Genomic DNA, 27,737 nt, shown 5'->3' on the forward strand with positions numbered 1-27,737 from the left:
GTGTATTCCTGGACAAGTGCGCCCGTTTCCTTGCAACTAGTTTATCATTAAACTAGTTCAGAAAAAACGCAAATTTCGGTCTGGCGTTTGCTGTATTAACATGATCTCTTCTCTAAATTAAATATTATCGTTAATTTCTAGTTTCCTTTGAATTTACTGTTATAGCTAATTTAGGACACTGTGCCCCTGGACTTGTGGTAGCAGAGAAAATAAGGAAACTAAAGTCATGTCCCGAGTTTCTAATCTTTAGGAACCGCTTCTTTCCGCTTCACAAATTGGGATCAAGATACCACGTTTTCTCAAATAAAGTCAAAAGTCTCACATGAAATATCTATTATTTTTAATAATTCTACTGAGATTGATGAATCCTTTCAAAAGCATTGTCGTGCTGTTTTCGGTCTTTGCAGGTACATGAACCACGAGGAACAGAGAATGTTCCACTCATGTACACCACTATGTCGCCCTTAAACGAAGAAAATCCTGAATGGGAATACCCTAGAGAAACAGTGCGCATCGAGAAGTACATTGGCAAAGGGGCGTTTGGCCTTGTCGCTAAGGCGTTTGTAGATGACCTTGGAATTGTGGCTATTAAAATTCCAAAAGGTAAAACAAAATGAGGAAAAAGGAGAGAGAGATAGCCCTTTTCAGGGCTTTCATACTCATAAAACGCATGTTACACTAGGCAATTTTTCGTGCAATTTGTCTCTCAATTTTGTTGCGGCACAAGTTGCAACACAAATTGCCCAGTGTAACATACCCTGTCACAAACATTCCACCCAACATTTTTGCTGCCGCCGCCGTTGCAAGAAGTAAAAATGAATTATACTTTGGGCGCGCAACGCGTCTCGCAACGCTGCAACAAGTTTTTCGATCATTGAGTGTAGTGTAACATCTGTCCTGCAACTTGTATCGCAACGTTTTGCGGCCCCAGCCAATGAAAATGCAGGACCTGCATTGATAGCATTTTTTTCTAAACTGACCCAGTCATCCTGGGTAAACTTGTTCTATTATTATTATTAATTATATTAATAATAATGATAATAATAATAATAATAATAATAATAATAATAATAATAATAATTATTATTATTATTATTATTATTATGTTCCTTTGACCTCGTGTAATCACCGAAAACCGGACAAGTTGCAAGAAACGTTGCCTACATGTAGTGTAACACCCATCAAGCAACTTGTTTCGAAATGTGAGGACTTTTTTTCGCAAGAAAATTGCGAAACATTTGCAGAAAACATTGCCGAGCATAACAGAGGCTTAATTGTCAATACACATGACTATTGATGATATCACAAAGTGTCTTTTTATTGAGCCTAAGAAATTCATGCACTACTTTTTGTTAGGGCTCTGGTTAATTTTTGTTTGTGACGACTACATCGAGGATTGTGAATCTGATTGTCGCTTTATCGGTCGGAGGGTGCCACATATGTGCATATTAACGGTTACGTGAGCAAATACTAAAATATGTGCACAGATTAAAACTGTCGGATAAAGTTATCTGGGGCCTGGGTTTTCAGTTCTACAAGTTTTCCCGGTATGGTGTGAACTAAGCCTGGCCCTATCGTTGTTGTGTTAGCCAAAGCAACACAGTCCAACAAGGAAGCTCTTTTGGCGGAGTATAAACTTATGAAGCGGCTTCAACATCCCAATATTATACGACTGATGGGAGCTGTGACGCTGTCAGGTAAGCTTTGTACGTTGTTGAAAGTAGTTAGATTTTAGGCGAGTAACTCACCTTGTTTGACACAACACACAATATGTTTGGACATTAGCAGGTCAGGGGCCGCTTAGCGCTAACCGTTGGTGAAGAGGTATCAATCAAAACCTATAGGGTTCCATGGTATTTAACGCTGGTTAGCGCTAACCATGCTTCGAGAAACCCGAGCCAGGATGTTAAACTAATGTAAAATGAATTAATTAGATGACGACGACGTAGATGTCAACGATTATGATGATGATGATGATGATGATGATGATGATGATAAGTGATGACGAAACTTGTTTGGGCGGTGTAATGACGACGACCTACGAAGACGACAACGACGATGATGACGACGAAGAAGACGACAACGACGATGATGAAGATAACGATGAGGACGACGACGAAGACCACAACGATGACGACAATGATAATGATGACGACGACGACGACGAAGGCGACAGCGACGACGACGAAGGCGACAGCGACGATGATGACGACTAAGAACACGACGACGACGACGACGACGATGATGACGATGACGAAAACGAAAACAACGACGACGATGACGATGATGATAATGACGTTCCGATGAAGAGAATGATGATGACAACGAAGGTGATAATGTCGATAACGATGATGATGAACATGCTCTCTAGCAAAGTAGTACCATTTACAAGTTTCCTTGTTGCTACAAGTAACGAAGCTGCCTACACCGAGGGGTGACGACGACGATAATGATGACAAATGCGAACAAGATGACGATGACAATCATCGGGACGATGACAATTGTCTCTTCCAGGAGATCAAAACGATTCAAAATAGTTTTTGACGAGCCTCTTTGTTGCTTAGACCAATTCTGGAACTAGAAATAAATGGTTTATACAGCTAACCAAGGAAAGTTCCTATATGTTAGTAAACTAGAAATTCAATCAGATCTCTGCAAACATCTTCATCGTCGTCGCCCACTTTGTTGTCATCATCATCTTTCTGTCTCCAACGGAGAACAAAGAGTTGATTATTCACTTACTTTTGTCCCAATCTTGTCTTCTTCCTGCCACGATCCCCCCGTAGACCTGCGGCCAACCCCAGCGACCCTTTTTTTCCGTTTTTCCCCCTTGGGGTATCTTCTTTCTACCTTATCTTATCCTTATTACCGTTCGAATAAATGCCTGCCCAGTGTAGTGTCATTACGTTCTGTTAGAAACCGCAGATAACGAAAACGGGAAGGGGCTGGTAGGGCTACGCTCCCACGCCATTTTTAATTGGTTGCTTTTGTAGGACTCCGGATTGTCATAAGATATATACCCAAAAATGCACGTAATTAGCTAGATGCACGCAGGTATCCATAACCAGGAGCGTGCAACTCCAATTATGAATAATAGGGACCTTAAAGTGGTTCAAAACAGTTTCAACTTTTTGAAGAGACCTTGTTATTAGAAGGCTGGACACTACAATACTTTATCACGTAACAGCAATGTTATGGTACCATGTGGAATATCAATTGTTGCTGAACAAGATCCATCATTTTGTGACGTAACAAGTCAATCCTTCTGATAAGATCGTTTCTTTCAAGTGTTGAAACAGGTTTGAGCCACCTTAAGCACGCACGTTACTGAGACGCGGACGGCAACCGGATGTGAGCTCTTTTCTCTTTTAACTTGTCTTCATACAACCACATTTACATTGCTAAGTATCTTTTATCCATTAGCGATGATTAGTATAAAAATCTGGGAGACATTACCGTCCTGGCACGCGAAATGTTCTCTTCCTGCTTGCTTCTTTAAAATGCGCGTGCTTAAGCTCCCTAGTATTAGGTCTATGTGACGGCATTTTCACAGATCAAGCCATTTTTCGACGACATAGTAAATAAGATTCAGTCTTGCACGAGGGACCATTCTCAATCCCATGGGTGATAATTTCTCATGAAAGACTTGTGATTAGCTGAAAAGGTCTCGTTTCCAAGGAAATCAACCTAAATATGAGTCTAACAAAGCAGTTCCACGAATACATTGAAGTTGTACTCTCCTAGTGATGGACTCCTGATGTACGCTGATTTCAATAAGCGTCACGAAGTGTCCCTTCGCTCTTCTTCCCGGTAAACTTGAACATCGCTTTCTTCTCGGAATACAGACAATTAACTTCACAAAATGTCCCCGAAACCCTTGTGCACAGGAAAAGACAAACAGTTGCATTTATCATATCCTAAAATAACTTTATCCCTAACACTTGTCAATAGATTTTATCACTTATCAGGTTTTAACATTTTTCGATAACACTTTTTAACAGTTATAGTTTAATATTTTGTTTCACGTTTCAATGACATCTTGTGACGTTAATTGTCTGTATTGGAGAAGCAGGCGTAGGTCAGTTGGTTACTGCGCACTATTCGGAGCGAGAGGTCTCCGGTTCAATCTTCAGTGATTTCAACGTCTGTTTCGAATTTTCTCTGCTCCGTGTAGCTATGGCTTTAAGGTAATTCCCTTGAAATTGTTCTACTATCAAACTTTTTTGGAAACTTGGCATAATTAACATTCATGATATGAACATTAAAAAAACGCAATGAAAAAATGGGGTCACCGTGCTTGTTTACGCGTCAGCAGGCTCTTTAAATGGGGTATTTTTACTGTTTTCGCGTTTAAAATTCGAATCACCTTCATGAAGAATTAAGTCTTGGTTACTACAAAGACACAAAGTTTTATTTTGAAAATAAAGCTTCTTTTATTTACATAAACAGTAATGCTTCATTTACGCCGACTTTGATTCCCTGGTTGTGGGAATAGTGCACTTTTTGAAGTCCTCGCCTTGGGTAAAATACACCCAGTACGGAAATGTTTTCCAAAAAAAATTCATGTTCTACTATCAAACTTTTTTTCTTCTACAAATATGTTCTTTATTAGACTGTTCTTAGCAAATACCTGAAAAAAAAATCGGGGGTCACCGTGCTCGTTTGAGAGAAAAGGAGCATTTATTTCGCTATCGGGTTTAGTTTGAGCGAAATCTCTTACGTTTTGTATGCGCACGTGCTTATGTGCGCGCGCTAATGACGCGAAAATCGTGCGCAGTAGGGATGCGCAATGCAATACTAAGGAATTACCTTAAATCCCCGTAAAACGGAGCACTGACAGAGGGAGGGGGGCAAAAAGGGCGCGCCGTCGGCTCCCACTGAGACCAGTTTCGTAACTGAAGGAACTACCGACGTTAAATAAAGAGGCTTTACCTTTACCTCTAATGTAAAAGTTATAAATTTGTTAAAATTACTCTAATAAGGATCATTCTGAAATTGTTCAAGTGACGTGTCATATGAGAATCACGTGATCTAATCAGCCTCGTTCAGACCTCCACGAGATTGTACCTCCCTCCCTCTCGTGTAGGATCCATTTGTAAAATCTGATAAAAACTGCCTCCTGCACTCCCCTCGTCAACCAGTTCAGATTTCTGTCCAAAATTCGTACCTCGTCGATCGATGTGAACGACGAACGGACGACTTACCTTATTGTTGGAAATAGTTAGCAAATGCTTAGATTTAACGAGACACTTTGTGTTTGATATCAAACATGATCCTTCGCCCGCAAGGGCTACGGGTCAGTAGCCCATGAGGCGAAGCCGAATGGACTATTAGAGAGCTTAAGCATGACGTTTACGCCAAAAGGCAAACGTCGGAGTGAAGTTAGGGTTTTGCCAAAAATGTAAAAACCCTTCTTGATATTAGCTAATTTCAGTCCTGTTAGCTTCAGATATCAAGCAACTTCCCAAAGGAACGAGACAAGTTAAAATGAGAGAATTTTCACGCTTTTATGATAAGCAGGAAACTGCCGTTTCCCGTTTGCCGATGGCCGCAAACGTCATGCTTAACTTCTCTATTGACCCGCATTAAAACGCAGGATTTACATTAGTCCACCAGCTGCGTGATACTAAAAGTATATAGTTATGTTTGATAACTAGCGCAAAAGTGACCCCCAAAACGAGTTCCTATTGGCCAAATGGCCCTGCTATGTAAATTTGGTCCACGCGCTCTTTGGTTAAGCTCCTATGCCGAGTACTACCTCAAGCTCGTCCTCAGAGTCCGCTTTTCTTTTGGTCAGCACAATTAAAAAACATGGGCTCTGGCAATTTCCAAAGCAGGACGTCCGCAAATCACAGACCTCCGCCTCGTCTGCGCATGCTCAGAAAGTTGAAACAACAGTGGTTGTTAACGGTTACAAAATGGACCTTCACTACGACTGTGCATAGGTGGGAAGTGGCCATGCAGAGTCCGTGTTCTTGGTGCTCACCAAAAGAAAAGCGGACTTTAAGGACCACATTGAGTACTACCTGTTATCCACCAGAGAGACATGTTCTTGAACATCAACTGTTTCAAAAGTTCTAGTTATCATTACTGGGGTTTTTACTCATCTTAATTATTTGGAATTCTGCAGATCCCATCATGGTAATGTTCGAGTATATTCCATACGGTGATTTGCTCGGATTTCTGAAGAGAAGTCGAGGTCTTGATGACCAATATTTCAACGACCCTGACGTTAAACCGACAAGTCCTCTTACACCACAGCAGCTTTTGAAGTTTGCTGGGGAAATTGCTGATGGTATGACATATTTGGAAGCGAATAAGGTATTCGGTAATTCTGTTGAATATTGTCTCAAAACGCAGGGTTGCTCAATACAATGGCAAATTTAGAATCGTAGTACAATAATTGATAAATGTTAAGGTAAATTTTCAGAGTTTTAATGAGGAAACAAATCTCTTTACAATTTTTAGTGAAATTACCACTTCGCTCCACAGTTTCTAGGGTGGATGGTCGAAGTCGCTGTGAATGTAAATTAAACTGTCTCATATGTTTTAACGAAACAGAAAAAGTAGATTTTCGAAAACGCGGTAATGTGTGGGGGGACCTGAATGTATTATGTATTATTTATTATACTAATTTGCTCTTGACGGTTCGCTTTGATCGTGTCGTCACAGCTGCCATCTTGGTGTACAAAACAAAACATTCAAAGGACTCATCGTTCAGAGCTTGGTATTTTATTTGTACCTTGACATGGCCGTCTCAGCACGTGGATGCAAACAAGCAATTAAAGCGAAAGTAGAATATGATTATTGACATTTTGTTATATTCTGTTGAAAACGTTACAAGACATAAATACAATATGGCACGTTGAATCACGGCGCACATGTCCAGGCATGCAGGTAATTAGATGAAAGCAGATTTCAATAAGCATCACGAAGTGTCCCCTGGCACTTCTCCTCAACTTCAATACCAATCGTTCATGAGAATGCAAGCAATTGACGTCAAAAATTGTCCACTAAGCTCTGCTCCTTAACCAAACCTAAAAATAACAGTAATGTAGCAGCTCTTATAACCTGCTATTGTTTGGCATTGTAAGCAGCTTCTATTGTTTTGAAGTCAATGTTTCAACTGTTTAGTCTTTTGCTTTTAAGCAATAGGAAACGTTTTCCGTGTTTACATAGTCTGATATAAACACTTCGTCTCGGGTTTGCATAACTGTCTCGAATTCTCCCAACCCCTCGAGTGTTTATATCAGGCTATGCAAACACAGGAAAAAAAGTTTTCTATTGCTTATATAAAATATTTCTCAAAGATAATTCAACAAATGGTTTCTTTCACGTTTTGAATGAAACAGATTTTCTTGACACTCTCTCATATTTCCTACCAACCAATCAAAACGCGCGTCTGACAATACATAACCAATCAAAATTAGTGAGATCTCACAGCCGCGTTTACATACTCTCATCTAAACGCAGCTATTGACCAATGAGATTGCGCGTACTATCCTAGTTATTTTATAATTGGCTATGGTAGCTAGCCAATCACATTATATGTTACTAGAGCTGCTACATCACCTAAAAATAACGCTAACACTAACGTTATCGTTGGAAATATGTATGAAATGCTAAGACTTAAAGGTACACCTTAAGCGGTCGGATATCAAAGTTGTACTGATATTTCACTTTGAACTTTTTACTCTGTAGATAATTCACCGAGACTTGGCAGCCAGGAATGTGCTTTTGGGAGAAGAAAAAACATGTAAAATCACGGATTTTGGAATGGGAAGAGACGTGCAGCAAAATGATATCTATTTTAAACCATCGAGGGTATGTGTAAGGTCTCTGGTCACCGGAAGTTCCTCGCAAGGGAAGTAAACACTTCAAGTTCTGTATCATCAAAAATATTGTTTTCCTGCTCTGTAATCATGAGTTTAAAATACAAAATTGGATTACTCAGAGAGTAATTTAAAGAGGAAGCTTCTGCAGGTACCGGAGCGGAAATTACGTGAAACAAAATAAACAAAGACTGAAAACAAAACAACTCCAAATAAAGACTAATCCCAACTGACCAAAAACATAATGCTTTCCGCTACCTGCAGAAAGACCCTCAGAAGACTTAAAAGTGGGATACTTCGTTTGGATCCACCGAACGTCAAGTTCTTGCCACGTAAAGTAACACATTCAAACGCCGCATAAGGGATGCAATTGAGATAAGATTACATAAGCCCTCTTTGAACAGAGACAATGGCTTCCAATTAGCAAGCATCGATGACACCATCTTAGCTCCCTCGGGATCATTATATAACCCTTGTTAACATTGAAATTTGCATTGTGGCTGACGAAGTTCGGTGGACTGCGAACGAAATATCCCCCTTTTAATTTTTTTAATTGCGCTCTGAGTACAGACACTTTTTTTATATTTTAAAATTCAAGCTCTGCTGTTACAAAAAAGTCACATTTTTGTAATCCTGGGCTCATCTAAAGTCTGTCGGATTAAAAATAATTTGTTTGTCGTTTTCGCAGTCTTATTTTCTGTCGTCGCCATTTTAAATTGTGTGACGTCATAATGATGACTTTGAGGCTGAAAAAATATTCCATTAAGGGTGCGTTCGATTGACCCAATTCCGGAATAAGTGTACGTGAAGTGATTTTAAACGGTATGTTTGGCGTTGTGAAGCAACAAGGATAATAAAGATATGTTTCAAAGAGAATTTCAGCAGGTGTTTGACAATTTTAATGTGAATCTCCGTAAAAACGAAGGATTTCTAACCTCTATTCCATGTATTCCTTTATCCGAATAGGGAAAGGAAAGGAACTCTATTTAACACTCTAGTCGTTCTGGCGCTGGAGCATTAATAATTGGGGACACTGTAAACTGAAATTAACAATTTAGACACGCAGCAGCAGTACAAGTCAACTTTTGACTTTAATCAGAGCTGAAATATTTTTTAATGGTCAGGTCTACAATGCTTGCGTTAATGTGATGTGAGGGAGAAAATCTTCAAGCTGACTTTTGAAAGAGCTTTGTTACTGCTTTATCGGATAAATTATTCAAATTTCATTTGCAGGGTCGCTTACCAGTAAAGTGGACTGCAATAGAGTCGTTACTTTATGGGATATGCACAACACAAAGTGATGTGTGAGTATGGCAGACATCAACCTCTTTCTCAAGATTAATGGAGAAAACCTAGTGATGAACCTGGTCCCCAGAACGAGTACGCCACAACTGTTCGACCTCGTTTCCTGACCAGTTTGGTCAGCCAAAAACAATTCTCTCTTAAAGGTCCGCTTTTACATCTCGCTAAATCAGAATGATTAAGGTCTTTTGGCCAAAGTTTTTCATACCTCTGTTCTGCATAACTCAATCGGTTCCGCTGGAAAGTGGTTTATCCGGTTGACAGGGTTATCCACCTTTTGAACAAACGAGGTTTGAGGTCGCTCACCTCGCCGCGGCGAGAAGCTCCTCCTAAATTAGCTATACCATTGCTGAGACAAGATTTTTTACCGTATAGTTCGAGTGACTCTTGTATTGGTCATCCTGTTTTGACTCTATTTTCAGATGGAGCTATGGTATTGTCCTCTACGAAATTTTCACCATTGGTAGGTTGATGTATTTCTAACTTCTTTGTTCTCTATCTGTATCTTACCATTATAGTCTTGGATTTCGCATTTGATTCAATTTAACGACGAACTTGAAACAAATCCTCATGAAAGACTGGCAGTTAATAGAGCGACAACCATTGCTCAAAGAAATCTAAAAGACCCGCCCCTCATATATTACAAAAAGAGGGTGGTCAATCAAATATATACTCGTGGGATTCAAATTACAAAACCGAAAGGCTAAAACACGCGCTAGGGAGTCGTGTAGGCCTGTGCACTGCTAAACTTACAACCGAGTTTAACAAAGTGGAAAATATAAAAAGATTCAAATACTACTTATAATGGACAATCACGTATCATTTCGGTTTCAAAAGTGTGATTGCATGCGAATGCTAAAATTAAGGTCAAATGGATCATGGTTGGTCAGTGGAAATAACTTACAAGGTGTATTCTAAATCAACTGTTGGTGTAACTGATCACGAAGTTTGAACATCGTGCTGTGACGTCATGACCGGGATCGGAATTGACCGACAAAAACGTTCGGATTTCGCAATGAAGAGAAATTTTGGTCGGGATGGCGGGATTAAAGAACCACATTGGAGACCCTCCTGAAGTAATTTTGTTGAATATGAAGTAAATAAAGATAGTGTGACCTTTCCCGTGCATTTCGTGATTTATGGTCAACCGTGATGTTTTGAAAGTTCTTAAATTGAACTAACTTCAGAGCTTTCAAAACATCACTCGTTTCCATAAATCCCGAAATGTATCCGTGTTTGTTCAATTTGCTATACATAAAATATGAACTCCCTCACATAAGGGGATACGTAGGACTTGTGAGGTGACAACCACCTCACAGTGGAGGTGCTGTCGACTCTGTCATGGCACAGAATCTTGGAGAAGTATGGCACGCCGAGATCAGACATGTGCAGACCAGCCTGGACCTGAACATAGGGAGGGCACATAGCCAGCCAGACAGGCAGGAATTTGGAGGAAAGCACAGCCAGTGTTTTTAAGATTGCAGGAGTCTGCCACCAAAGATAACAAAAAAGTGACAATGGATGTTTTCACACTCTGTTTAAGGTGGTAATCCTTATCCAAATATTCAAGATCATCGGATTCCTTATATGTTAAAGGATAACTACCGAATGCCTCAACCGGTACACCTGGATGATGAAATGTAAGTAACTGTTCGATCTCGATTGTTCGTGTTTATCTAACAAAATATTGGTGTTGCTCTTTTTCATGGTGTATTGTTAGTGGTCTTTGCTGTCCTCCGGCGAGTAAGGCGCAGTTTCGTCTTATTAATTTTTCGCGCAACTTTTCACGCAACACCATTTAAGCTTGTTAAAGGACAGAAACGCAAATATTTCGGCGCGCTCTTTGCTTCTTTCTCGTTTCCAGAGCCCGAACAATGGAAAGGAAAGGGTCTAGCCGTTCTAGCGGTGCAGCACTAATTGGGGTTACCGTAAACTGAAATTAACAATCAACGCAAATCAAGTCAAATGTTGGTTTTTGAGGAGAAGGAAAACCGGAGTACCCGGAGAAAAAACCTCTCCTGCAGAGAAGAGAACAAACAAACTCAACCCACATGACGCCGAGTCTGGAATCGAACCCGGGCCACATTGATGGGAGGCAAGTGCTCTCACCACTGCGCCCCCCTACCCCCTGCAATCCTCCCTCCCCCTTTCACCCCCCGGCATCCCCAACATGCGCAATTGCTTGCCATGGGCAACATTGGAAAGCAAGTTGCACACATGGCTGTTGCGCTGCGCAACAGGACAAGAGTTTGCGACTTTTTTGGCCGTTGAAAGCTGTTTTGCATTGGGCAGTGTTTCATACAACTTGTCTCGCAATGGTGTCGAAAATGAAATTGATCAGTGTATCAACGTCTTCCTGTTCGTGTATTTACGTCTCTTCAGCTGATGGCACTTTTTCGTCATCTTTTATCTGGACGTTAAGCCGTAGGTCTACTGTATACTCCGAGCTAAAATAAATTTGAATGGTCGTAGTTGGCATTACTTTTTATTTGGTAGAATTGGTTGAAAAGTAGAGAACGTTAATTGTACATGGTCTTATATAAGGCGTGACAGACGTAGTTTGACATAAAAGCATTGAGGTTACTCCACTAGAGGCAGGCAGGCGATATGCAAAGTTGGTATGAGACAGCAACCGTGCTACTCTTGTCTCGAAATACTTGAAAAACCGGATTTTCTGGTTTGATCTTTCTTCAGCTATGCCCTGATGTGCGAGTGTTGGCAAAACGATGCAAATGATCGACCAACATTCGAAGCCATCAGCTCTACAATCAGGAGATTGCAGCGATGTCATGAGGTCAGAATCATTTAATTTCATTTTTAAGAAAGCAACCTCCTTAAGGAAATCACATCACTATGTTAAATAATTTTATAAAGGCTTTCGGGATTATTTCCTTTCTTTTTTTTTTTTTTTTTTTCGGTGCGGCTTTACGGCTGTATCCAGACCTTCCCCGGTCCTAAAGGGGTTGTTAGCCTTCCTCTAAAGATTTCAAAAAGCTCTTGTCAGAAATTGTATTATTAGCAACACTAACATAATTTATGTGTGGGCAGAGGTCATGTGTAGAAAGGAACATTGCCTTTTGACTTCAGATTATCATCTTCAAATAGTTGATTTTCAATTAATAAGTAGAATTCATCATTACAGCGGACTGTAGCAGCCTGAGTTTCGCGTAATACCACGGGAAACTGTGAAGAGATAGATTACTTTGTCACCACTGAAAATAAACATCTAATGATAAAAACAAGCGATTTTATTCGAATACTGAAAATAAACACATAAAAATTGTTCACAAGTTTTTTCGCAGCTCTAATTTCGTCACCAAGAAAGATGTTAAAGTACTAAGGGTAGTTTTTGTCCCGAACATCTTAAGATTGAAATTTGAAAGAGTTGGCTTTTTTACATTTACTTGGACTAAATGGTTTCTAAAGATTGTCATTGTAAATTTCAATTGGATATCTCGTCCTGCTTAAATCTATTTGATAAATTATAAATATTGATACACGTGAGTTTCTATCGAAGTTATTAGACCAAGGTTTGGCTTAAAGCCACTTGCGACAGAACAATTTAGAATTTAGTTTATTAGTAATAATAATAATAATAATAATAATAATAATAACAATAATAATAGCAATAATAATAACAATAATAATAACAATAATAACAATAATAATAATAATAATAATAACAATAATAGATTTTTATTTCACATGATAATGTTTAAAGCTGAATAGCAAATAAAATCAAATTAAATTTCAAATCATATTGGTTTTTGAGGAAAGAGGAAAACCGGAGTACACGATATGCCCAGGATTGACGCTGATTAGATGCAAGCGGATTTCAATAAGCGTCACAAAGTGTCCCCTTTTTCTTCTCGCCAACTTCAACGTAACATCACTCGTGTCTGGGAATTCAGACAATTAACGTCACAAAGTGTCCCCCAAATGTTGCTTCTCACGTAAGAATAAACAATTGCATTTACCCTAATCTACAAATAACGTTAACTTTTACCCTTACCTTATTGCTGCAAAGACATAGCAAATGCTTAGACTTGATGAAGGGACGCATTTTGTTAGATGTCAAAATTGGGCGCATTTTTGGACAAGCGCCCCGTTGGCTAGCAATTAGTTTATCAGGAAAATCGCAAATTTTGGCCTGGCGTTTATTGTGTTAACATAATCTCTCCTCTAAATTAACTATTAAAAGTTAATTTCTAGTTTCTGTTGAATTTACTGTTATCGTTAATTTAGGAGACTTTGCCCCATGACTTGTGGTAGCAGAGAAAATAAGGAAAATAAAAGTCGTGTCTGTGGACTGGATTTGAACTCGGAGTTTCTACGTCTTACAAACCGCTTCTTTTCACTTTACCACTAAGGATCAAGATACCAATTCTTTAAAAACGAAGATTTCTCAAAAAAAGGGAAAAGATTTCTCGAAAAAAGTCAGAAGACTCCGATCGAATATCTGTTATTTTTGAAAAATGCTAAGTTAATAAGTCATTTCAAAAGTATTATCGCGCCGTTTTTTTGTTTTAGCAGGTACATAAACCTGAATGGGAATACCCTCGAGAAAAAGTTCGCATCGAGAAGTACATTGGCAAAGGGGCATTTGGCGTTGTCGCTAAGGCGGTTGTAGATGACCTTGGAATTGTGGCTATTAAAATTCCAAAAGGTAAAACAAAGTGAGGAAATATAAGGAGTTGAAGATAGCCCTCTTGCGGGCTCTCATTTTTATAAAGGCTATGTTACACTAGGCAATTTTTCGTGCAACTTGTCTCGCAATTTCGTCGCGGCACAATTGCAAGTTGCACGACAAATTGCCCAGTGTAACATACCCTGCCACGGACATTATTATTATTACGTTCCTTGAATCTCGTTTGATCATGGAAAACCGGAGAAGTTGCAAGAAACGTTGCCTTGTGTGACACCCATCAATCAACTTGTTTCGAAATGTGTGAACTTTATTTGCAACAAAATTGCGAGACATTTGCACGAAAAATTGCGAGTGTAACAGAGGCTTAAATGTCCAATACACATGCATAGTGAAATTCATGGCACTTTCCCTACACATTACAAAATGTCACAAAGTGTCTTCTTATTAATCCTTAAAAATTCATGCACTACTTTTTTAGTTGGGGCTCTGGTTAAGTTTGTTTCGGTCTGTTTGTGACGACTATGCCAATGAATGTGAATCTGACTGTGGCTGTATCAGAGGGTACCACATATGTGTAAATTAATCATAACCATTATAATTTTCTCAAGTTTGATTGGTCCAATAACTGCTCTGCTTTTCAGTAACTATTGTGTAGGGTTGTTATCGGACGGTAAAATCGGACAGTTGGCTGCAATCGGACACCTGTAATCGGACAGTTACATCAGCCAATCATATTAAGTGCTCTCAGCTTAATCCACCAATCACAGAATTTATCGCAATAACCATAACAACAACCACCTACCCTACCAAACTGGGGATTTTCCAAAATAGACGAATTTGTAACATTAGACGGTGAAAAAGGAATGCTTTTGTTTTCTCGGAAATTGTAACGGTTATGATTAATTGGTAAAAGGACTTCGTGTCGTCCAATTCGGTCTGTAATCATACTCGTGATTAAATAAATCGGACTCCCGCTACCAGGTCGTCCGATTGTCGTGTTAATCGCTCGTATGATTCCTGACCAAATCTAACTCCACTTAGTCCTATTATTATCATTGATTGACGGTTACGTGAGCAAATACTAGGACCTGTGCACAGATTAAAACTGTCGGATGAAATTATCTGTGGCCTGGGTTTTCAGTTTTACAAGTTCGCCCGGTATATGGTGTGAACTAATTGTTATTATTACTAATCGTTCTATCGTTATTGTGCTAGTCAAAGCAATAGAGTCCAACAAAGAACATCTTTTGGCGGAGTATGAACTTACGAAGCAGCTTCAACATCCTAATATTATACGATTGATGGGAGCTGTGACGCTGTCAGGTAAGCTCTGTTGTTGAAAGTAGTTAGATTTTAGGCATGGTAATTCACCTTGTCTGACAAAGTATGTTTGGGCATTAGCAGGTCAAGGGCCGGTTGCTCGAATCCTGGTTAGCGTCGCTAACCGTTGGTAAAAGGGTATCAAAACCTATAGGTTTCCATGATATTTAACGGAGGTTAGCGCCAACCATGCTTCGAGCAACCCGGGCTAAGAAGTCATACCAAATTAAAATGAATTACCACCAGTTTTTAATTAGATGAAGAGGACGATGATGTCAATGACTATTGTGGTGATGATGATGATAATGATAAGTGATGACGAAAATTGTTTGGGTGATGTGATGACGACGACGAAACGTCAACGACGATTACGACGACGAAGGCGACAGTGACGATGACGATCATGACGGCGACGAAGGCGACAACGAATTTGACAGCAGGGAAGACGATGACGATGATGACGACAACGAATTTGACAGTGACGATGACGACGACGAAGACGAAGACGACGATGACGATAATGACGACGACGAAGACGAAAACGACGAATAACGATGATGACGAAAATTATCGCTAGAAAAGGAGTACCATAATAATAATAATAATACAAAGTTTAGGAGCGCAAACCCAAAAAGCATGATCACCATAAAATTTTAACCTCGATCTAGGTGTCACCATTTAAATTTTGCTTGTTGCTCCGAGTAACGGGTGACGACGACGACGACAAATATGACGAAGATGACGGTGACGACCAAAATGATTCAAAATAATATTTTCGAGCCTCTTTTGTTTGTACTGCCAACCAAAGGAATGTGCCTATATGTTAGCAAACTGGAAATTCAATCATCTTCATCCTCACCCACTTTATGGTCATCATCATCTCTCTGTCTCCCACGGAGAAGATAGAGTTGATAATTTAATCCCTTTTGTCCTAATCTTGTCTTCTTCCTGCTACGATCCTCCTTTCTTCCATTGTTCCTCTTTGGGGTATCGTCTTTCTACCTTATCTTATCCTTATTTATTGCCGTACGGATAAATGCCTGATCACTATGAAATTGCTCAAGTCACGTGTCATGTGACATGTGACCCGATCAGCCTCGTTCTAAATCTCCAGGAGATTCTGCCTCTCTTGTGTACGCTCCGTTCGTGAGATCTGCTATAAACGTCCTTCCATACACATCTCATGAACCAGTTTGGATCTCTGTCCAAAATTAGTATCTCATCGATGTGAACGACAAACGAGCGGCTTTCCCTATTGTTGGAAATAGGTATCAAAATGCTTAGACTTAGCAGGACACTTTGTTTTGGATATCAAAATCGTGCGTTCATCTAGTTACGTGCCTTTTTGGGATATTTAACAAATAGACCCTTTGCCCGCAAGGGAATAAAACGAAAGAAAGCGTCACGCTTTTCGCTACTAGAGGACTGGAGGACTATTGCTAATAGTCCTCTAGTAGCGTAGCCAATTAAAATGCAGGATTTGCATTAGTCCATTAGTTGGGTGATACTGAAAGTATATAGTTATATTTGATAACTAGCGTGAAAGTGACCCCCAAAACAAGTTCCTCTCGGCCAAATAGCCCTGCTATGCTAATTTAGTACCCGCGCCCTTTGTTTAAGCACCTATGCAGAGTACAACATCAGTCTCCTCCCCAAAGTCCGCTTTTCTTTTGTTTAGCACCAATAACACGGACTTTGGCCACTTTCAAGGAAGGAAGTACGCAAATCACGAACTTCTACCTCATCTACGCATGTTCAGAAATTTGAAACAACAGTGGTTGTCAAGGGTTACTAATTTGGACCTTCACCACGACTGTGCATTTGGAAGTAAGTGGCCAGAGTCCGTGTTCTTGGTGCTGACCGAAAGAAAAGCAGATTCTGGGAAAGATATTGAGTACTACCTGTGACCCACCACAGACACATGGTCTTGAACAACAACTGTTTCAAACATTCTAGATATCATTACTGAGGCTTTTAACTTATCTTAATTATTTTAAAACCCTGCAGATCCTATCATGGTAATGTTCGAGTATATTCCATACGGTGATTTGCTCGGATTTCTGAAAAGGAGTCGAGGTCTTGATGACCAATATTTCAACGACCCTGACATAAAACCGACCAGTTCTCTTACATCAGAGCAGCTTTTGAAGTTTGCTGGGGAAATTGCTGATGGTATGGCATATTTGGAAGCGAGGAAGGTATCTAGGAATTCTGTTGAATATTCTGTTTCGAAACGCAGGATTGCTCAATACAATGGCATAATTAGAGTCGTAGTACTTAATTGATAAATAGGAACTTTTAGATCGGAGGGCGAGGTAGACTTCCAGAACAAGTTTTCCGTACTGAGCATGCGCATAAGGTTTGGAGGCAATCTCGTCCCCAGAGGTGCAATCCTTTTGGTCAGCACCAAGGATACGAACCTCTGGTCGAATCCAAATTGTGGCCATCTTTGATTGGCTTGTAAAAACGACGTAGAAAGAGGACCGGACAGGGTTTTAGAGGGAACGAAATACGAATATCAAACAACTTCAGAATATCCGGCTACATCTTATTTTGTTTTTTTCCAGGCGGCAACGTCGACTTTGGCCGTGGACGATTTTCATCACCCAGGATACAACTTAACCCACAATTCAAATCCTAAAATGATGTCTTTCGATGAGAGACAACACATTTTAAAGGTTGATACTCTGCTTCTTTCAGAGCAAACTCAGCCTTCCCTAACTTTTCTAGGGCGAATTCCAATACGCAAGTTTTGTATTTTGTCGACCATTTCAGTCGACCGTGTCTCATCAAACTTCACGCAGGCGCAGACAACCCAGATCCAGGATTTGGTGGCTCTGGTTTTGGATTTCTTCCAGAGCCTCCCGCGCCCTTTTAGCAAAGACAAAGGTAACGGCTGCTCTGCGAATGCGATTGGTTTAGAGGCCGACATTTTTCGAAGTGCGCGTGCTCAGAACGGAAAACTTTTACTAAGGGACGAACCATTAGAAAAGTGATTGGGGGGGGGAGGTGGGGGATTTTCAGCTGGTACGATTTTTTTTTTTTTTCGCGCACTGCCTGTGCGCGAATTTAAAAGGAAGGAAGGAATTTAAAAGTTCCCGAATATTAAAGAAAATTTTCAGACAACAAATCTCTCTACAATTTCTCGTGAAATTACTACTTCGTTTCACAGTTTCTAGGGTGGATGGTCGAGGTCGCTGTGAATGTAAAACTATTTGATATGTTTTAACGGAACAGAAAACGTAGATTTTCGAAAACGCAGTAGTGAGTAGTAGACCTCAATGTATTTTATATTATTTATTAACTAATTCGCTCTTGACGATTTGCTTTGATCGTTTCGTCACAGCAGCCATTTTGGTGTACAAAACAAAACATTCAAAGGATTCATCTTGCAGAACTTGGTAATTTATTTGTACCTTGACATGGCCATCTCAGCACGTGAATGCAAACAAGCAATTAAAGCGAAAGTACACTATGATTATTTACATTTTGCCATATTCTGTTGAAGACATTTCAAGACATGAATACACAATGGAAAAGTTGAATGGCGATGGAATTGAAAGAGCAATTCTCCTTTTTTTCCACTCGTTTTATCGTAGAGAAGAATACGGATCAAAGAATTCTAGACATAAAAACGACTGAGTACAGATTAGGGAATGTCCCATCATTTCAGGAGCTTCAGTTCCTTGACAATAGGATCAGTGTGTGCGTTCACATTACAAAAAATATATATGGACTCCCACAACGGTCAGTGCTGGCAAAAGTACGCTTGAATCGTATTTTAATCATGCTGACTTCACTCATGCGCATATGTCCAGACATGCAAGTAATAGACCAATTTCGATATATTAAAATTCAGTCCGAAACAAAAGGCATCATCTCGAGGTTCTGGGGAATAAATATAAGGATTTGTATGAGTTTATTCCCCAGAGCCTCGAGATGATGCCTTTTGTTTCGGACTGCATTTTAATATATCGAAATTGGTCTATTGGATGCAAGCAGATTTCAATAAGCGCTACGAAGTGTTCCCAGCTCTTCATCAATCGTTGATGAGAATTCAGACAATGGACGTCACAAAGTGTCCGCTTAACTCTGCTTCTTGAAGGGGCGGGTGGCACTTCACTACCAAAACTGTTGCTATGGACTCCTTCAAATAGTCATATCTCGAGTCCCTTTAGCTCTACAGTTATTCTTTTTTGCCAAATGTGTTCTATTTAACATATCTTTGCCGTCAGGTTCGACTCACAACCATGTTTGGTAAATCACGTGACCAAAACAGAAAAATGCCTAAAAACTCAGCGAGTTAACACAAATTTTCTAATGCAACAGTATGAGTACATTCTAACACAAAATCTGTAACATGAATTTTAAAAAAGGTTATTTCTCAAAATTTTGGCCCTCCTTTGATACACTTTTCAAAATATCACTTCCATTTTTTCTCCAAATATAAATTCCATGATACAGTTTACGAAAAATGATGGCACGGTTTCCATCCGATGAAAAAACCGCCTCTTCCTTTCGTTTCCTAAGAGTTTTTGCATGCTTTTCACTGAAACGCACGACAGAGGACTGGGACTACTTGCGCATGCGCGTTCTGATTGAAGTGATGTCAGATTTCCATTGGAAAAGTTACTTCAAAGAACAACAATGAAAGCAAGGTGACACGCTAACACCCACCCGGCGTGGCTAACACATCACGCATGCGCACAACTATTGACCGGGTGAAATGGTTGTCCACATGCCTGATGTGTTGGCCACACCGGGTTGGTTTGAGCGTGTGTCACCTTCAAAAAACCATTCAATGCAAACCTTTTTGTAGGATTCTTCACTAAAAATCTTCCTTAGCAACTATTGTCTTTCTGTAGTTAAGAGCCACCCACCTTATCCCAATTTTGAAATAAGGCTAACACTAACATTGTTATTGGAGATATGTAGCAAATGCTAAGACTTCAAGGGGCACTTTTGTGTTGGATATTTGCTATTTCACGCATCATTACTTAATTTTTTATCTCTGTAGATAATTCACCGAGACTTGGCAGCCAGGAATGTGCTTGTAGGAGAAGAAGAAACATGTAAAATCACGGATTTTGTAATGGCAAGAGACGTGCAGCAAAATGATATCTATTTTAAACGATCGAGGGTATGTGTAAGATTTCTGCTCACCAGAGGTTGTTCGCAAGGGAAGTAAACACTTCAAGCTCTGTTGTTACGAAAAAGTCATTTTTTTTTAATCATGGGTTCATCTAAAATTTGTCTGATACGAAATGGATTTTTTGCCATTTTCGCAGTTTTTTTTTTCTGTCGTGGCCATTTTAAATTGACGTCATAATGATGTCTTTGAGGCTGAAAAATATTCCATTAAGGGTGCGTTCGATTGACGCTATTACGGAATAAGAATACGTGGAGTGATGATTCCAAACGGTATGTCTGGCGTTGTGAAGCAACAAGGATAATAAAGTTGTATTTAAAGAGAATTTTAGCAGGTTTTTAATAATTTTAATTTGAATCTCCGTAAAAACGAAGGATTTCTAAGTTCTATTCCATGTATTCCTATTCCCAAGTACGGTCGATCGAACGAGGTTGGTATACACTTTTCCCGTTTAATTGTGAAAACTTTAGCAGTACAAGTCAACTTTTAACTTTTACCAGAGCTGAAATATTTTAATGGTCAGATCTACAATGCTTGCGTTAATGTGATGCGAGAGAGAATATCTTCCAGCTGAGCTTTGAAAGAGCTTTGTTACTGATTTATCGCATCAATTTGTAACAAGTGAAATTTCATTTGCAGGGTCGGTTACCAGTAAAGTGGACTGCAATAGAGTCGTTACTTTATGGGATATGCACAACACAAAGTGATGTGTGAGTATGCCAAACATCAACCTGCTTCTCATGGCGAATGGAGAAAAACTTAGTGGTGAACCTCGACCCCAGAACGAGTGTGCGACAACTGTTCAACCTCGTCACCAGCTCGAGGTTGCGAGGTTGTCGAATGAGCTGTGCTCATTCTTCTCAATCCATTGTTACGTGACTTAACTTTGTCAGTGAAAAACAATTTTCTTCATCATGGTGATTGAGATCTTCTTGTGGTCGCTCACCTCGTGAGAAGCCCCTCCTAAATTAGCTATTCCATTGCTGTGACAAGTTTTTTTTTTACCTAAATGGAGAATTGATCCTTGCACTTATCCAATGGACAATTTAAGCAATTGTCTCTTAAAGACACGTGACCTCTGTGATGCCGGTGGCACTGCTCTACCAACTGAGCTATGAAGCCACTCAGTTTGGAGCAGGTCAATTTGTTGGGCTTACTGTGTTCCCGTGAAAAGACTCGATGAAATCAGAGTAATCACAAGATCGAAAACGTTTAGTCAAACATTTTAACAGTTTTTACCTTTTACTATTTTATAATTTCACCGGCGAAATGCATATACAATTAGAGTAATTCTTGTATTCTGTTTTGGCTCTATTTGCAGTTGGAGCTATGGTATTGTCCTTTACGAAATTTTCACTATTGGTAGGTTGATGTTATGGTAACTTCTTTGTTCTGTCTTTATGTTATCATTATGTTCTTGGACTTTGCATTTGTTTCAATTTAAAAACATATGTAAGTAGTTACACTTCCTTTAGGCTATTTGTCTTGGTTTAGTTATATCCGAAGGAATTGCATGCGCGGATCCAGGGGAGGTGAAATGGGTAAATTTTCACCCCCCCCCCCCCTTTTTTTTTTTTCTGAGCCCCCCTTCTGGCACAGACCTAAAACACCTCAACCAGGCTTTGGTTCTCATACATTATTACAAAAATTCACCCACCATTTCAAAATCCTGGATCCGAGCCTTAATTGATAAAGCTCGAGCTGTCGCACTTTTATGAAATGGCTCACGTTTCGGGCGTTAGCCCATCATCACAGCGAAGTGATGAAGTCTTTGCAAAGTTTCTTACTCTTTATGATGTATATTATTGGGCGTTTAGCGAGGAAGCAAGCAGGCAGGATTTAGGAGGAAAGCGGGTTCTCCGGTTTCCCCTCTGCTCAAAAACCGACATATTTGACTTGATTTACTTTCTTTCTTCATTTCAGTTTACAGTGTCCCCAATTAGCGCTCCAGCGCTAGAACGACTAGACACTTAAATAAAGTTCCTTTCCTTTCCTAACAATTCCTAGAGTCTGAACATCGCAGGAAGGTTTTGTTTTCAAGTCGTTTGTAAAGATGGTTAAGTCTATTAACCACAAAATACGACAAAAAAGTGACAATAGATGTTTTCACATTACATTTAAGGTGGTAAACCTTATCCAGATATTCAAGGTCATCGGATTCCTTATATGTTGAAGAATAACTACCGAATGCCTCAACCAGTACACTTGGATGATGAAATGTAAGTGACTGTTTGATCTCGATTGTTTGCTTTTGTGTTTGTTCAAAAAGAGATTGGTGTTGGTCTTTTTGATGATGAATAGTTATCTTTGCCATCCTTCGGCCAGTAAGGAGCGCAGTTACGCTTTGCAATTTTTCGTACAAATTTTCACGCAACGGAATCTACGCTTATTAAGTCCTGCCTACACGTTGTAACATTGTTAGAAGAACACGTCTCAACAATGTTATAAGAACGATTCTAACAAAGTTGGATACGCATATAACGTTGCTGGAAACACGTCTCTTTAGTCACGCAACCCACTTATTCACAGTTGGCTATTGTCGAAATGTGACGTTCTTTAACTCGGTATGAGACGAAGACAGTGATACTGTTAACTCAAATTAATTGCAAAACTGGACTTTCTGGTTTGATCTTTCTTCAGCTATGCCCTGATGTGCGAGTGTTGGCAAAACGAACCAAATGATCGACCAACATTCGAAGCCATCAGCTCTACAATCAGGAGATTGCAGCTATGTCATAAGGTGAGAATCGTTTAATTTCATTTTTAAGAGAGCAACCTCCTTAAGGAAATCACATCACTATGGTAGATAATTTTATGAAGGCTTTCGGGATGATTATGTAATTTTTGTTTTTTTTGTTTTTTTTGTTTTTTTTTTGTTGTTGCTTTTTTTTTTTTTTGGTGGCTTTACGGCTGTATCCAGACCTTCCCCTGGTGCTAAAGGGGTAGTTCGCCTTCCTCTAAAGATTTTAAAAAGGTCTTGTTAGAAATTGAATTATTAGTAGCACTAACATAATTTATGTGTCGGGAAGAGGTCACGTGAAGAGAGGACCGACTATTGCCGACTATCATCTTCAGATAGTTGATTTTCATGGTTACAGAGGACTGGAGAAGCCTGAGTGTCGAGTAATGCCACGAGAAATTTTGAAGAGATAATAATTTTGTCTCCAAGTGATTTTACCGCTCTAAAAGTTTGCTTTTTTTCATTTATTTGGACTAGATTGTTTCAAAAGATTGTCATTGTTAATTTAAATTTAATATAACGTCCTGCTTAAATCCATTTGGTAAATTAAAAATATTGATGCACGTGAGTTTCTGTCGAAGTTACTAGACCAATGTTTGGTGTAAAGCCACTTGTGACATAACAATTTATAACTTAATTTAACAGTTATAATACTGATAATAATAATAATAATAATAATAATAATAATAATAATAATAATAATAATAATAATAATGCTTTTTTTTCACACGATAGTGTATAAAGCAGAATAAAAGATGAAATGATATATGAAATGGATCATATATGAACTGCGGATATTAAATCAAGTAAAGCTATCGTCCTCGCATTTTTTTGCAATTGCGTAGAGAAGCCTGAAAATTTCAAACCTTGTTGAAGTCCTTAATTTTTCAGTCTTCCCTACGCAATTGCAAAAAAATTCGTTCATAACTGCGAGGATCATAGCTTCACTTGAAAGCTGGATAGCTTGTGGGGTCGTGTACAAATTTAAATCAAATCAAACTAATACCTAACAAACCATATTGGTTTTTGAGAAGAGTGGAAAACCGGAGTACCCGGAGAGAAACCTCTCGGAGCAGAGTAGAGAACAATTAAACTCAACCCACATATGTCTCCGGATCTGGGAATCGTACCCAGATGTTAGATTTTGCTGTGGAACTTTATCTAAAGATAGTTATTCTTATCTTTGCTTTCAGGAAATCATCTACATGAACGTATACGACGGCAATCTGTATGGCAATGTAGAGGACCTTGATTGAATTAGTACAACTTTGCGTTGAGGACTTCACCGTGCAGATTGTTCGTAAGCTCAAATCGAAATCTCGAATAAGTGATCACGCAAAGGAACTACAGATAGCGAGCCATATAGTAAAGAACTTTATTATAATCACATGTGTGATTATTGACAATTCTCTGCGCTGATTGGTTACCCTTGAGGTGATTATTACGCGATAATCACCTAAGCGGTTTTTCAAAATGGCCGCAAGCCGTTTTGTCGAGGTGAGAGACGAAGACTGTATTTGTTTTAAAGAAAATGCACACTTTTCAAATAACCATCAATATAATTATACTGAAACAATTATTCACCTCGCCTTTGGCGAATAATTGTTAAATACAGCGTAAGCGCAGGACGTCAAAGCGACCATTTTGGTAGACCAAGACAAAAAAATGGCGGTCATTTGCCAAACCAGTTTTCCGTAAATTAAACTCTGTTCCTTCCCAATTATTTTTTGTTTATGTTTTTTTCTTTTTTTTGTTTTGTCTTTTGTTCCAGTTTAAAGCACATGACCAGTTTTCAGGTGTGTGAAAAGGTTTCATGGACCATTTTAATGAATCTATTATTTTTGGTTCTCAGTAACGTGATCTGATCAACCGACACATTTCCCACCGAAAATTTGCATGTTAAGGAGGCTCGAAAGGGTTTTAACACTTTGAAGACTGTTTACATCGAATAATGCTACAACACTGTATCACGTAACAGCAATATTATGGTACCATATGAAACACCGATTATTTCCAAACAAGATGTGATCATTATTGTGATGTAATAAGTTACCTTGGAAATGGGAAAGCCAAACAAAAACACCCTATATTTTGGATTTAGTTGCTCATATCTCAAAAACGAACTCGGTGGCCCCTCTTTTTTATTGCTGAAAAGTGATTAGAGGGCCACGATGAAGCTTTCGGCAAAGTTTAATATATTTTGTCCAGAGGATTAGAGCTACCTTAAGAAATCACAAAGTTAAGGTGGCTCTGAGTCCACGCGACATAATTTTTTTAAAAATTTGCAGAAAGTTTCCTCATGTCCTTCTGATTACTTTTCAGAAATAAAAAAAATGGGGGTCACCGCGTTCGTTTTTGAGATATAAGCAACTTAAGACAAAATATAGGGTGTTGTTTTTACAGCCCTTGCCCGTTGCCACGGTGACATTTTACGTCACAATAATGACTGCATCTTGTTCAGCGATAATTCGTGTTTCATTTGGTACCACAATATTGCCAATTCATAATTCAACGTTGTGGTGTCGATCCTTCTAATAAGAGCGTAACTTGGAAGCGTTGAAACTGGTTCGAGTTAACAGGGTTCATTTTCCGGAGGATTGGGTCTGGACACTAACATGGCGGACGTTAGGTCATGTGAAAACTGAGAATATGCTGTTTTTCGCTAATGACGCCAAACTCTTGCTTTTAAATTTTACTCAGATTGTCCAAAGGCATAAAACAAGAAATAATTAAAACAGAGAGAAAACATAGTTACGCTGATGTCTTACGTCAGGAGGGGAAAACGGAATATATTACTCCTCTAATTAAGGGGTCTTAAAAATAGTGTATTCGCTCGTGTGACCAGCAGCTATATTTGCATGCTAAAACAAAAGGAAGCATTTTCATAAAAAAGGAGTTCAATTCCCAAAAGAATATTTTACTCCTCCAACATGGCTGCTCAGTTTCTTTGTTTCAATCTTCCAATATGGCCGCCGTGACGTCATGTGAAAACGCTCTTTAACGCTCGGTTGCTGACCAGCGGTTTTCGTTAAAACAATCGTTTGCTGTCAGTTTGCTGGGGGTGCTCAGTCTCGTAGGCTCAGAAAACCTGCTTGCGGTCTTTGTTATACCGATGTCGAAAACGCACAACGAGAAACGTTTCCTTCTATACTCACAATTTAATTCTTCTGCATTACAATCTACAACACTCGACTCAACTCAACAATTCACTCAGGAGAAAAAACTGATCGGGGCAAAGTACATTATCAGACAATCACGCAATTCTTAGTTGGTGTTAAATTATCGTCAATCATCAAGGTAATTAAATGAATTATTGCAGTTTCCGACAACCGAAAAGGAGTTTCCAAAAATAAGATTTATAGTCAAAAAGGCTGTAACTAAAGCCGCCGCTAGAATTCGTGGCTCATCCTCGGTGCAAAAACCTGTGAAACTCACGGATGACGTAACAGAAAGGAAAACAAAGTGTACCACGAGCTAACAAAACAAAGAACACGTTTCACTGGATTTTACACCGAGGTAAACTCAAATTCGTCGGCCTTTCTCTCTCTATCATATCGCATTTTGTTTGTACTGAAAGAGGTGTATGTTAAAGTTCTACCATGATCAAGAAATCACTGTCCTCCTTTCTTCAGATTTTGAAAGTGTATTTACAAAAATTTTGAGCACTCTTTACTTTGAGTGTAAGATTTGGGTTTCATGGTCCGCCATCATCCGCTGACGTTGAAAACTGACCGACGGGACCGCAGAGGGTTGGATCTAGGAAAACGTGACGTCATTTAACAAATCACCTCATAAAGCTTATATTAAGTGACGAAGCTTAATAAATATATGTTATTCACCGGCCGGGAGGTCCGTATTGGGAAAAACTGTGCCCGAGGTCTTGAGTACGGCCCGAGGCCGTAGGCCGAGGGCCGTACTCGAGACAGAGGGCACAGTTTTCCCAATACGGACCGACCAAGGCCGGTGAATAACGTTTTTATTTATTTCTAAATTCTATTCTTAGAAGGTAGGAGAAACTATTAAGAAAAACTCTAAAAGTCATGTTTTAATTTACGCATTGTTGGGTAATAAAATTCGCTTTCACTGGACGGTAATAGCTTTCGTCAGAATCCATTGTTTTTTATGAGAAAGTTGAACAAGAACACTGCTCTATTACAAAAAACAAAAAAGACAAATTGAAACTTCGCTCTTTCAATTCGCAAGTTCACTCTGCGCTTAGCGTAGTTGGTTACCATGACCGTGGTCAGGAGATAGGAAAATACTGCCCGCTCCCGGAACCAATCAGATTGCAGGATTCTCAGGATACCGCCCGCTCACGATCAAAGAAATAAATAAATGCAGCTTATTGTATATGAAAAACACGAGTTTGAAAGTATGGAGTGTTTCCACTCACGTTATCAGTAACCTTGTTTTACCACCGAAACAAAAGAAAATGTTTGCATGATAGTGGAGCTCAATTCCCTGAGGATTATTTGAGGACATCAACGTGGCTGCCGTTTCTTAGTTTAGGGGCACCAATATGGCAGCCATGACGTCACATGAAAACAGCCCGAAATTCCGGTACTGCATATTAATTCAGTCGCGTACAAACGCATTGCATTCTTAAACAAGTGAGTCTTTGACTTCGTTTTCTCCTCTATCCAACCCTTTCACGATTTTGAAGTTAATTATGACGAACCATTAAATACGGAAATTCTACTTGAAATAAAGAGATTTTTTTTTTTTAATTAAGGCTTAAGACTTGGG

At 39.3% G+C, this 27,737-nt stretch overlaps 1 protein-coding gene across 1 annotated transcript; it reads left to right on the plus strand.

Annotated features, from left to right (window-relative positions):
* The first annotated feature begins 412 nt into the window (after window positions 1-412).
* Window positions 413-26,811, plus strand: LOC138030136 (tyrosine-protein kinase receptor Tie-1-like). The gene is made up of 17 exons (XM_068878014.1): window positions 413-603; window positions 1,590-1,697; window positions 6,131-6,321; window positions 7,702-7,824; window positions 9,066-9,136; window positions 9,557-9,597; window positions 10,678-10,774; window positions 11,829-11,928; window positions 13,665-13,800; window positions 14,998-15,105; window positions 17,110-17,300; window positions 20,120-20,242; window positions 20,891-20,961; window positions 21,573-21,613; window positions 22,374-22,470; window positions 22,892-22,991; window positions 24,185-26,811. Exons 1-17 carry the CDS (start codon window positions 444-446, stop codon window positions 24,245-24,247), a joined length of 1,821 nt encoding a protein of 606 aa, XP_068734115.1. The 5' UTR covers window positions 413-443; the 3' UTR covers window positions 24,248-26,811.
* Window positions 26,812-27,737: the final 926 nt, after the last annotated feature.

The sequence above is a fragment of the Montipora capricornis genome, chromosome 13, assembly GCF_036669925.1.
Source record: "Montipora capricornis isolate CH-2021 chromosome 13, ASM3666992v2, whole genome shotgun sequence".
NCBI classification, from domain to species: domain Eukaryota; kingdom Metazoa; phylum Cnidaria; class Anthozoa; order Scleractinia; family Acroporidae; genus Montipora; species Montipora capricornis.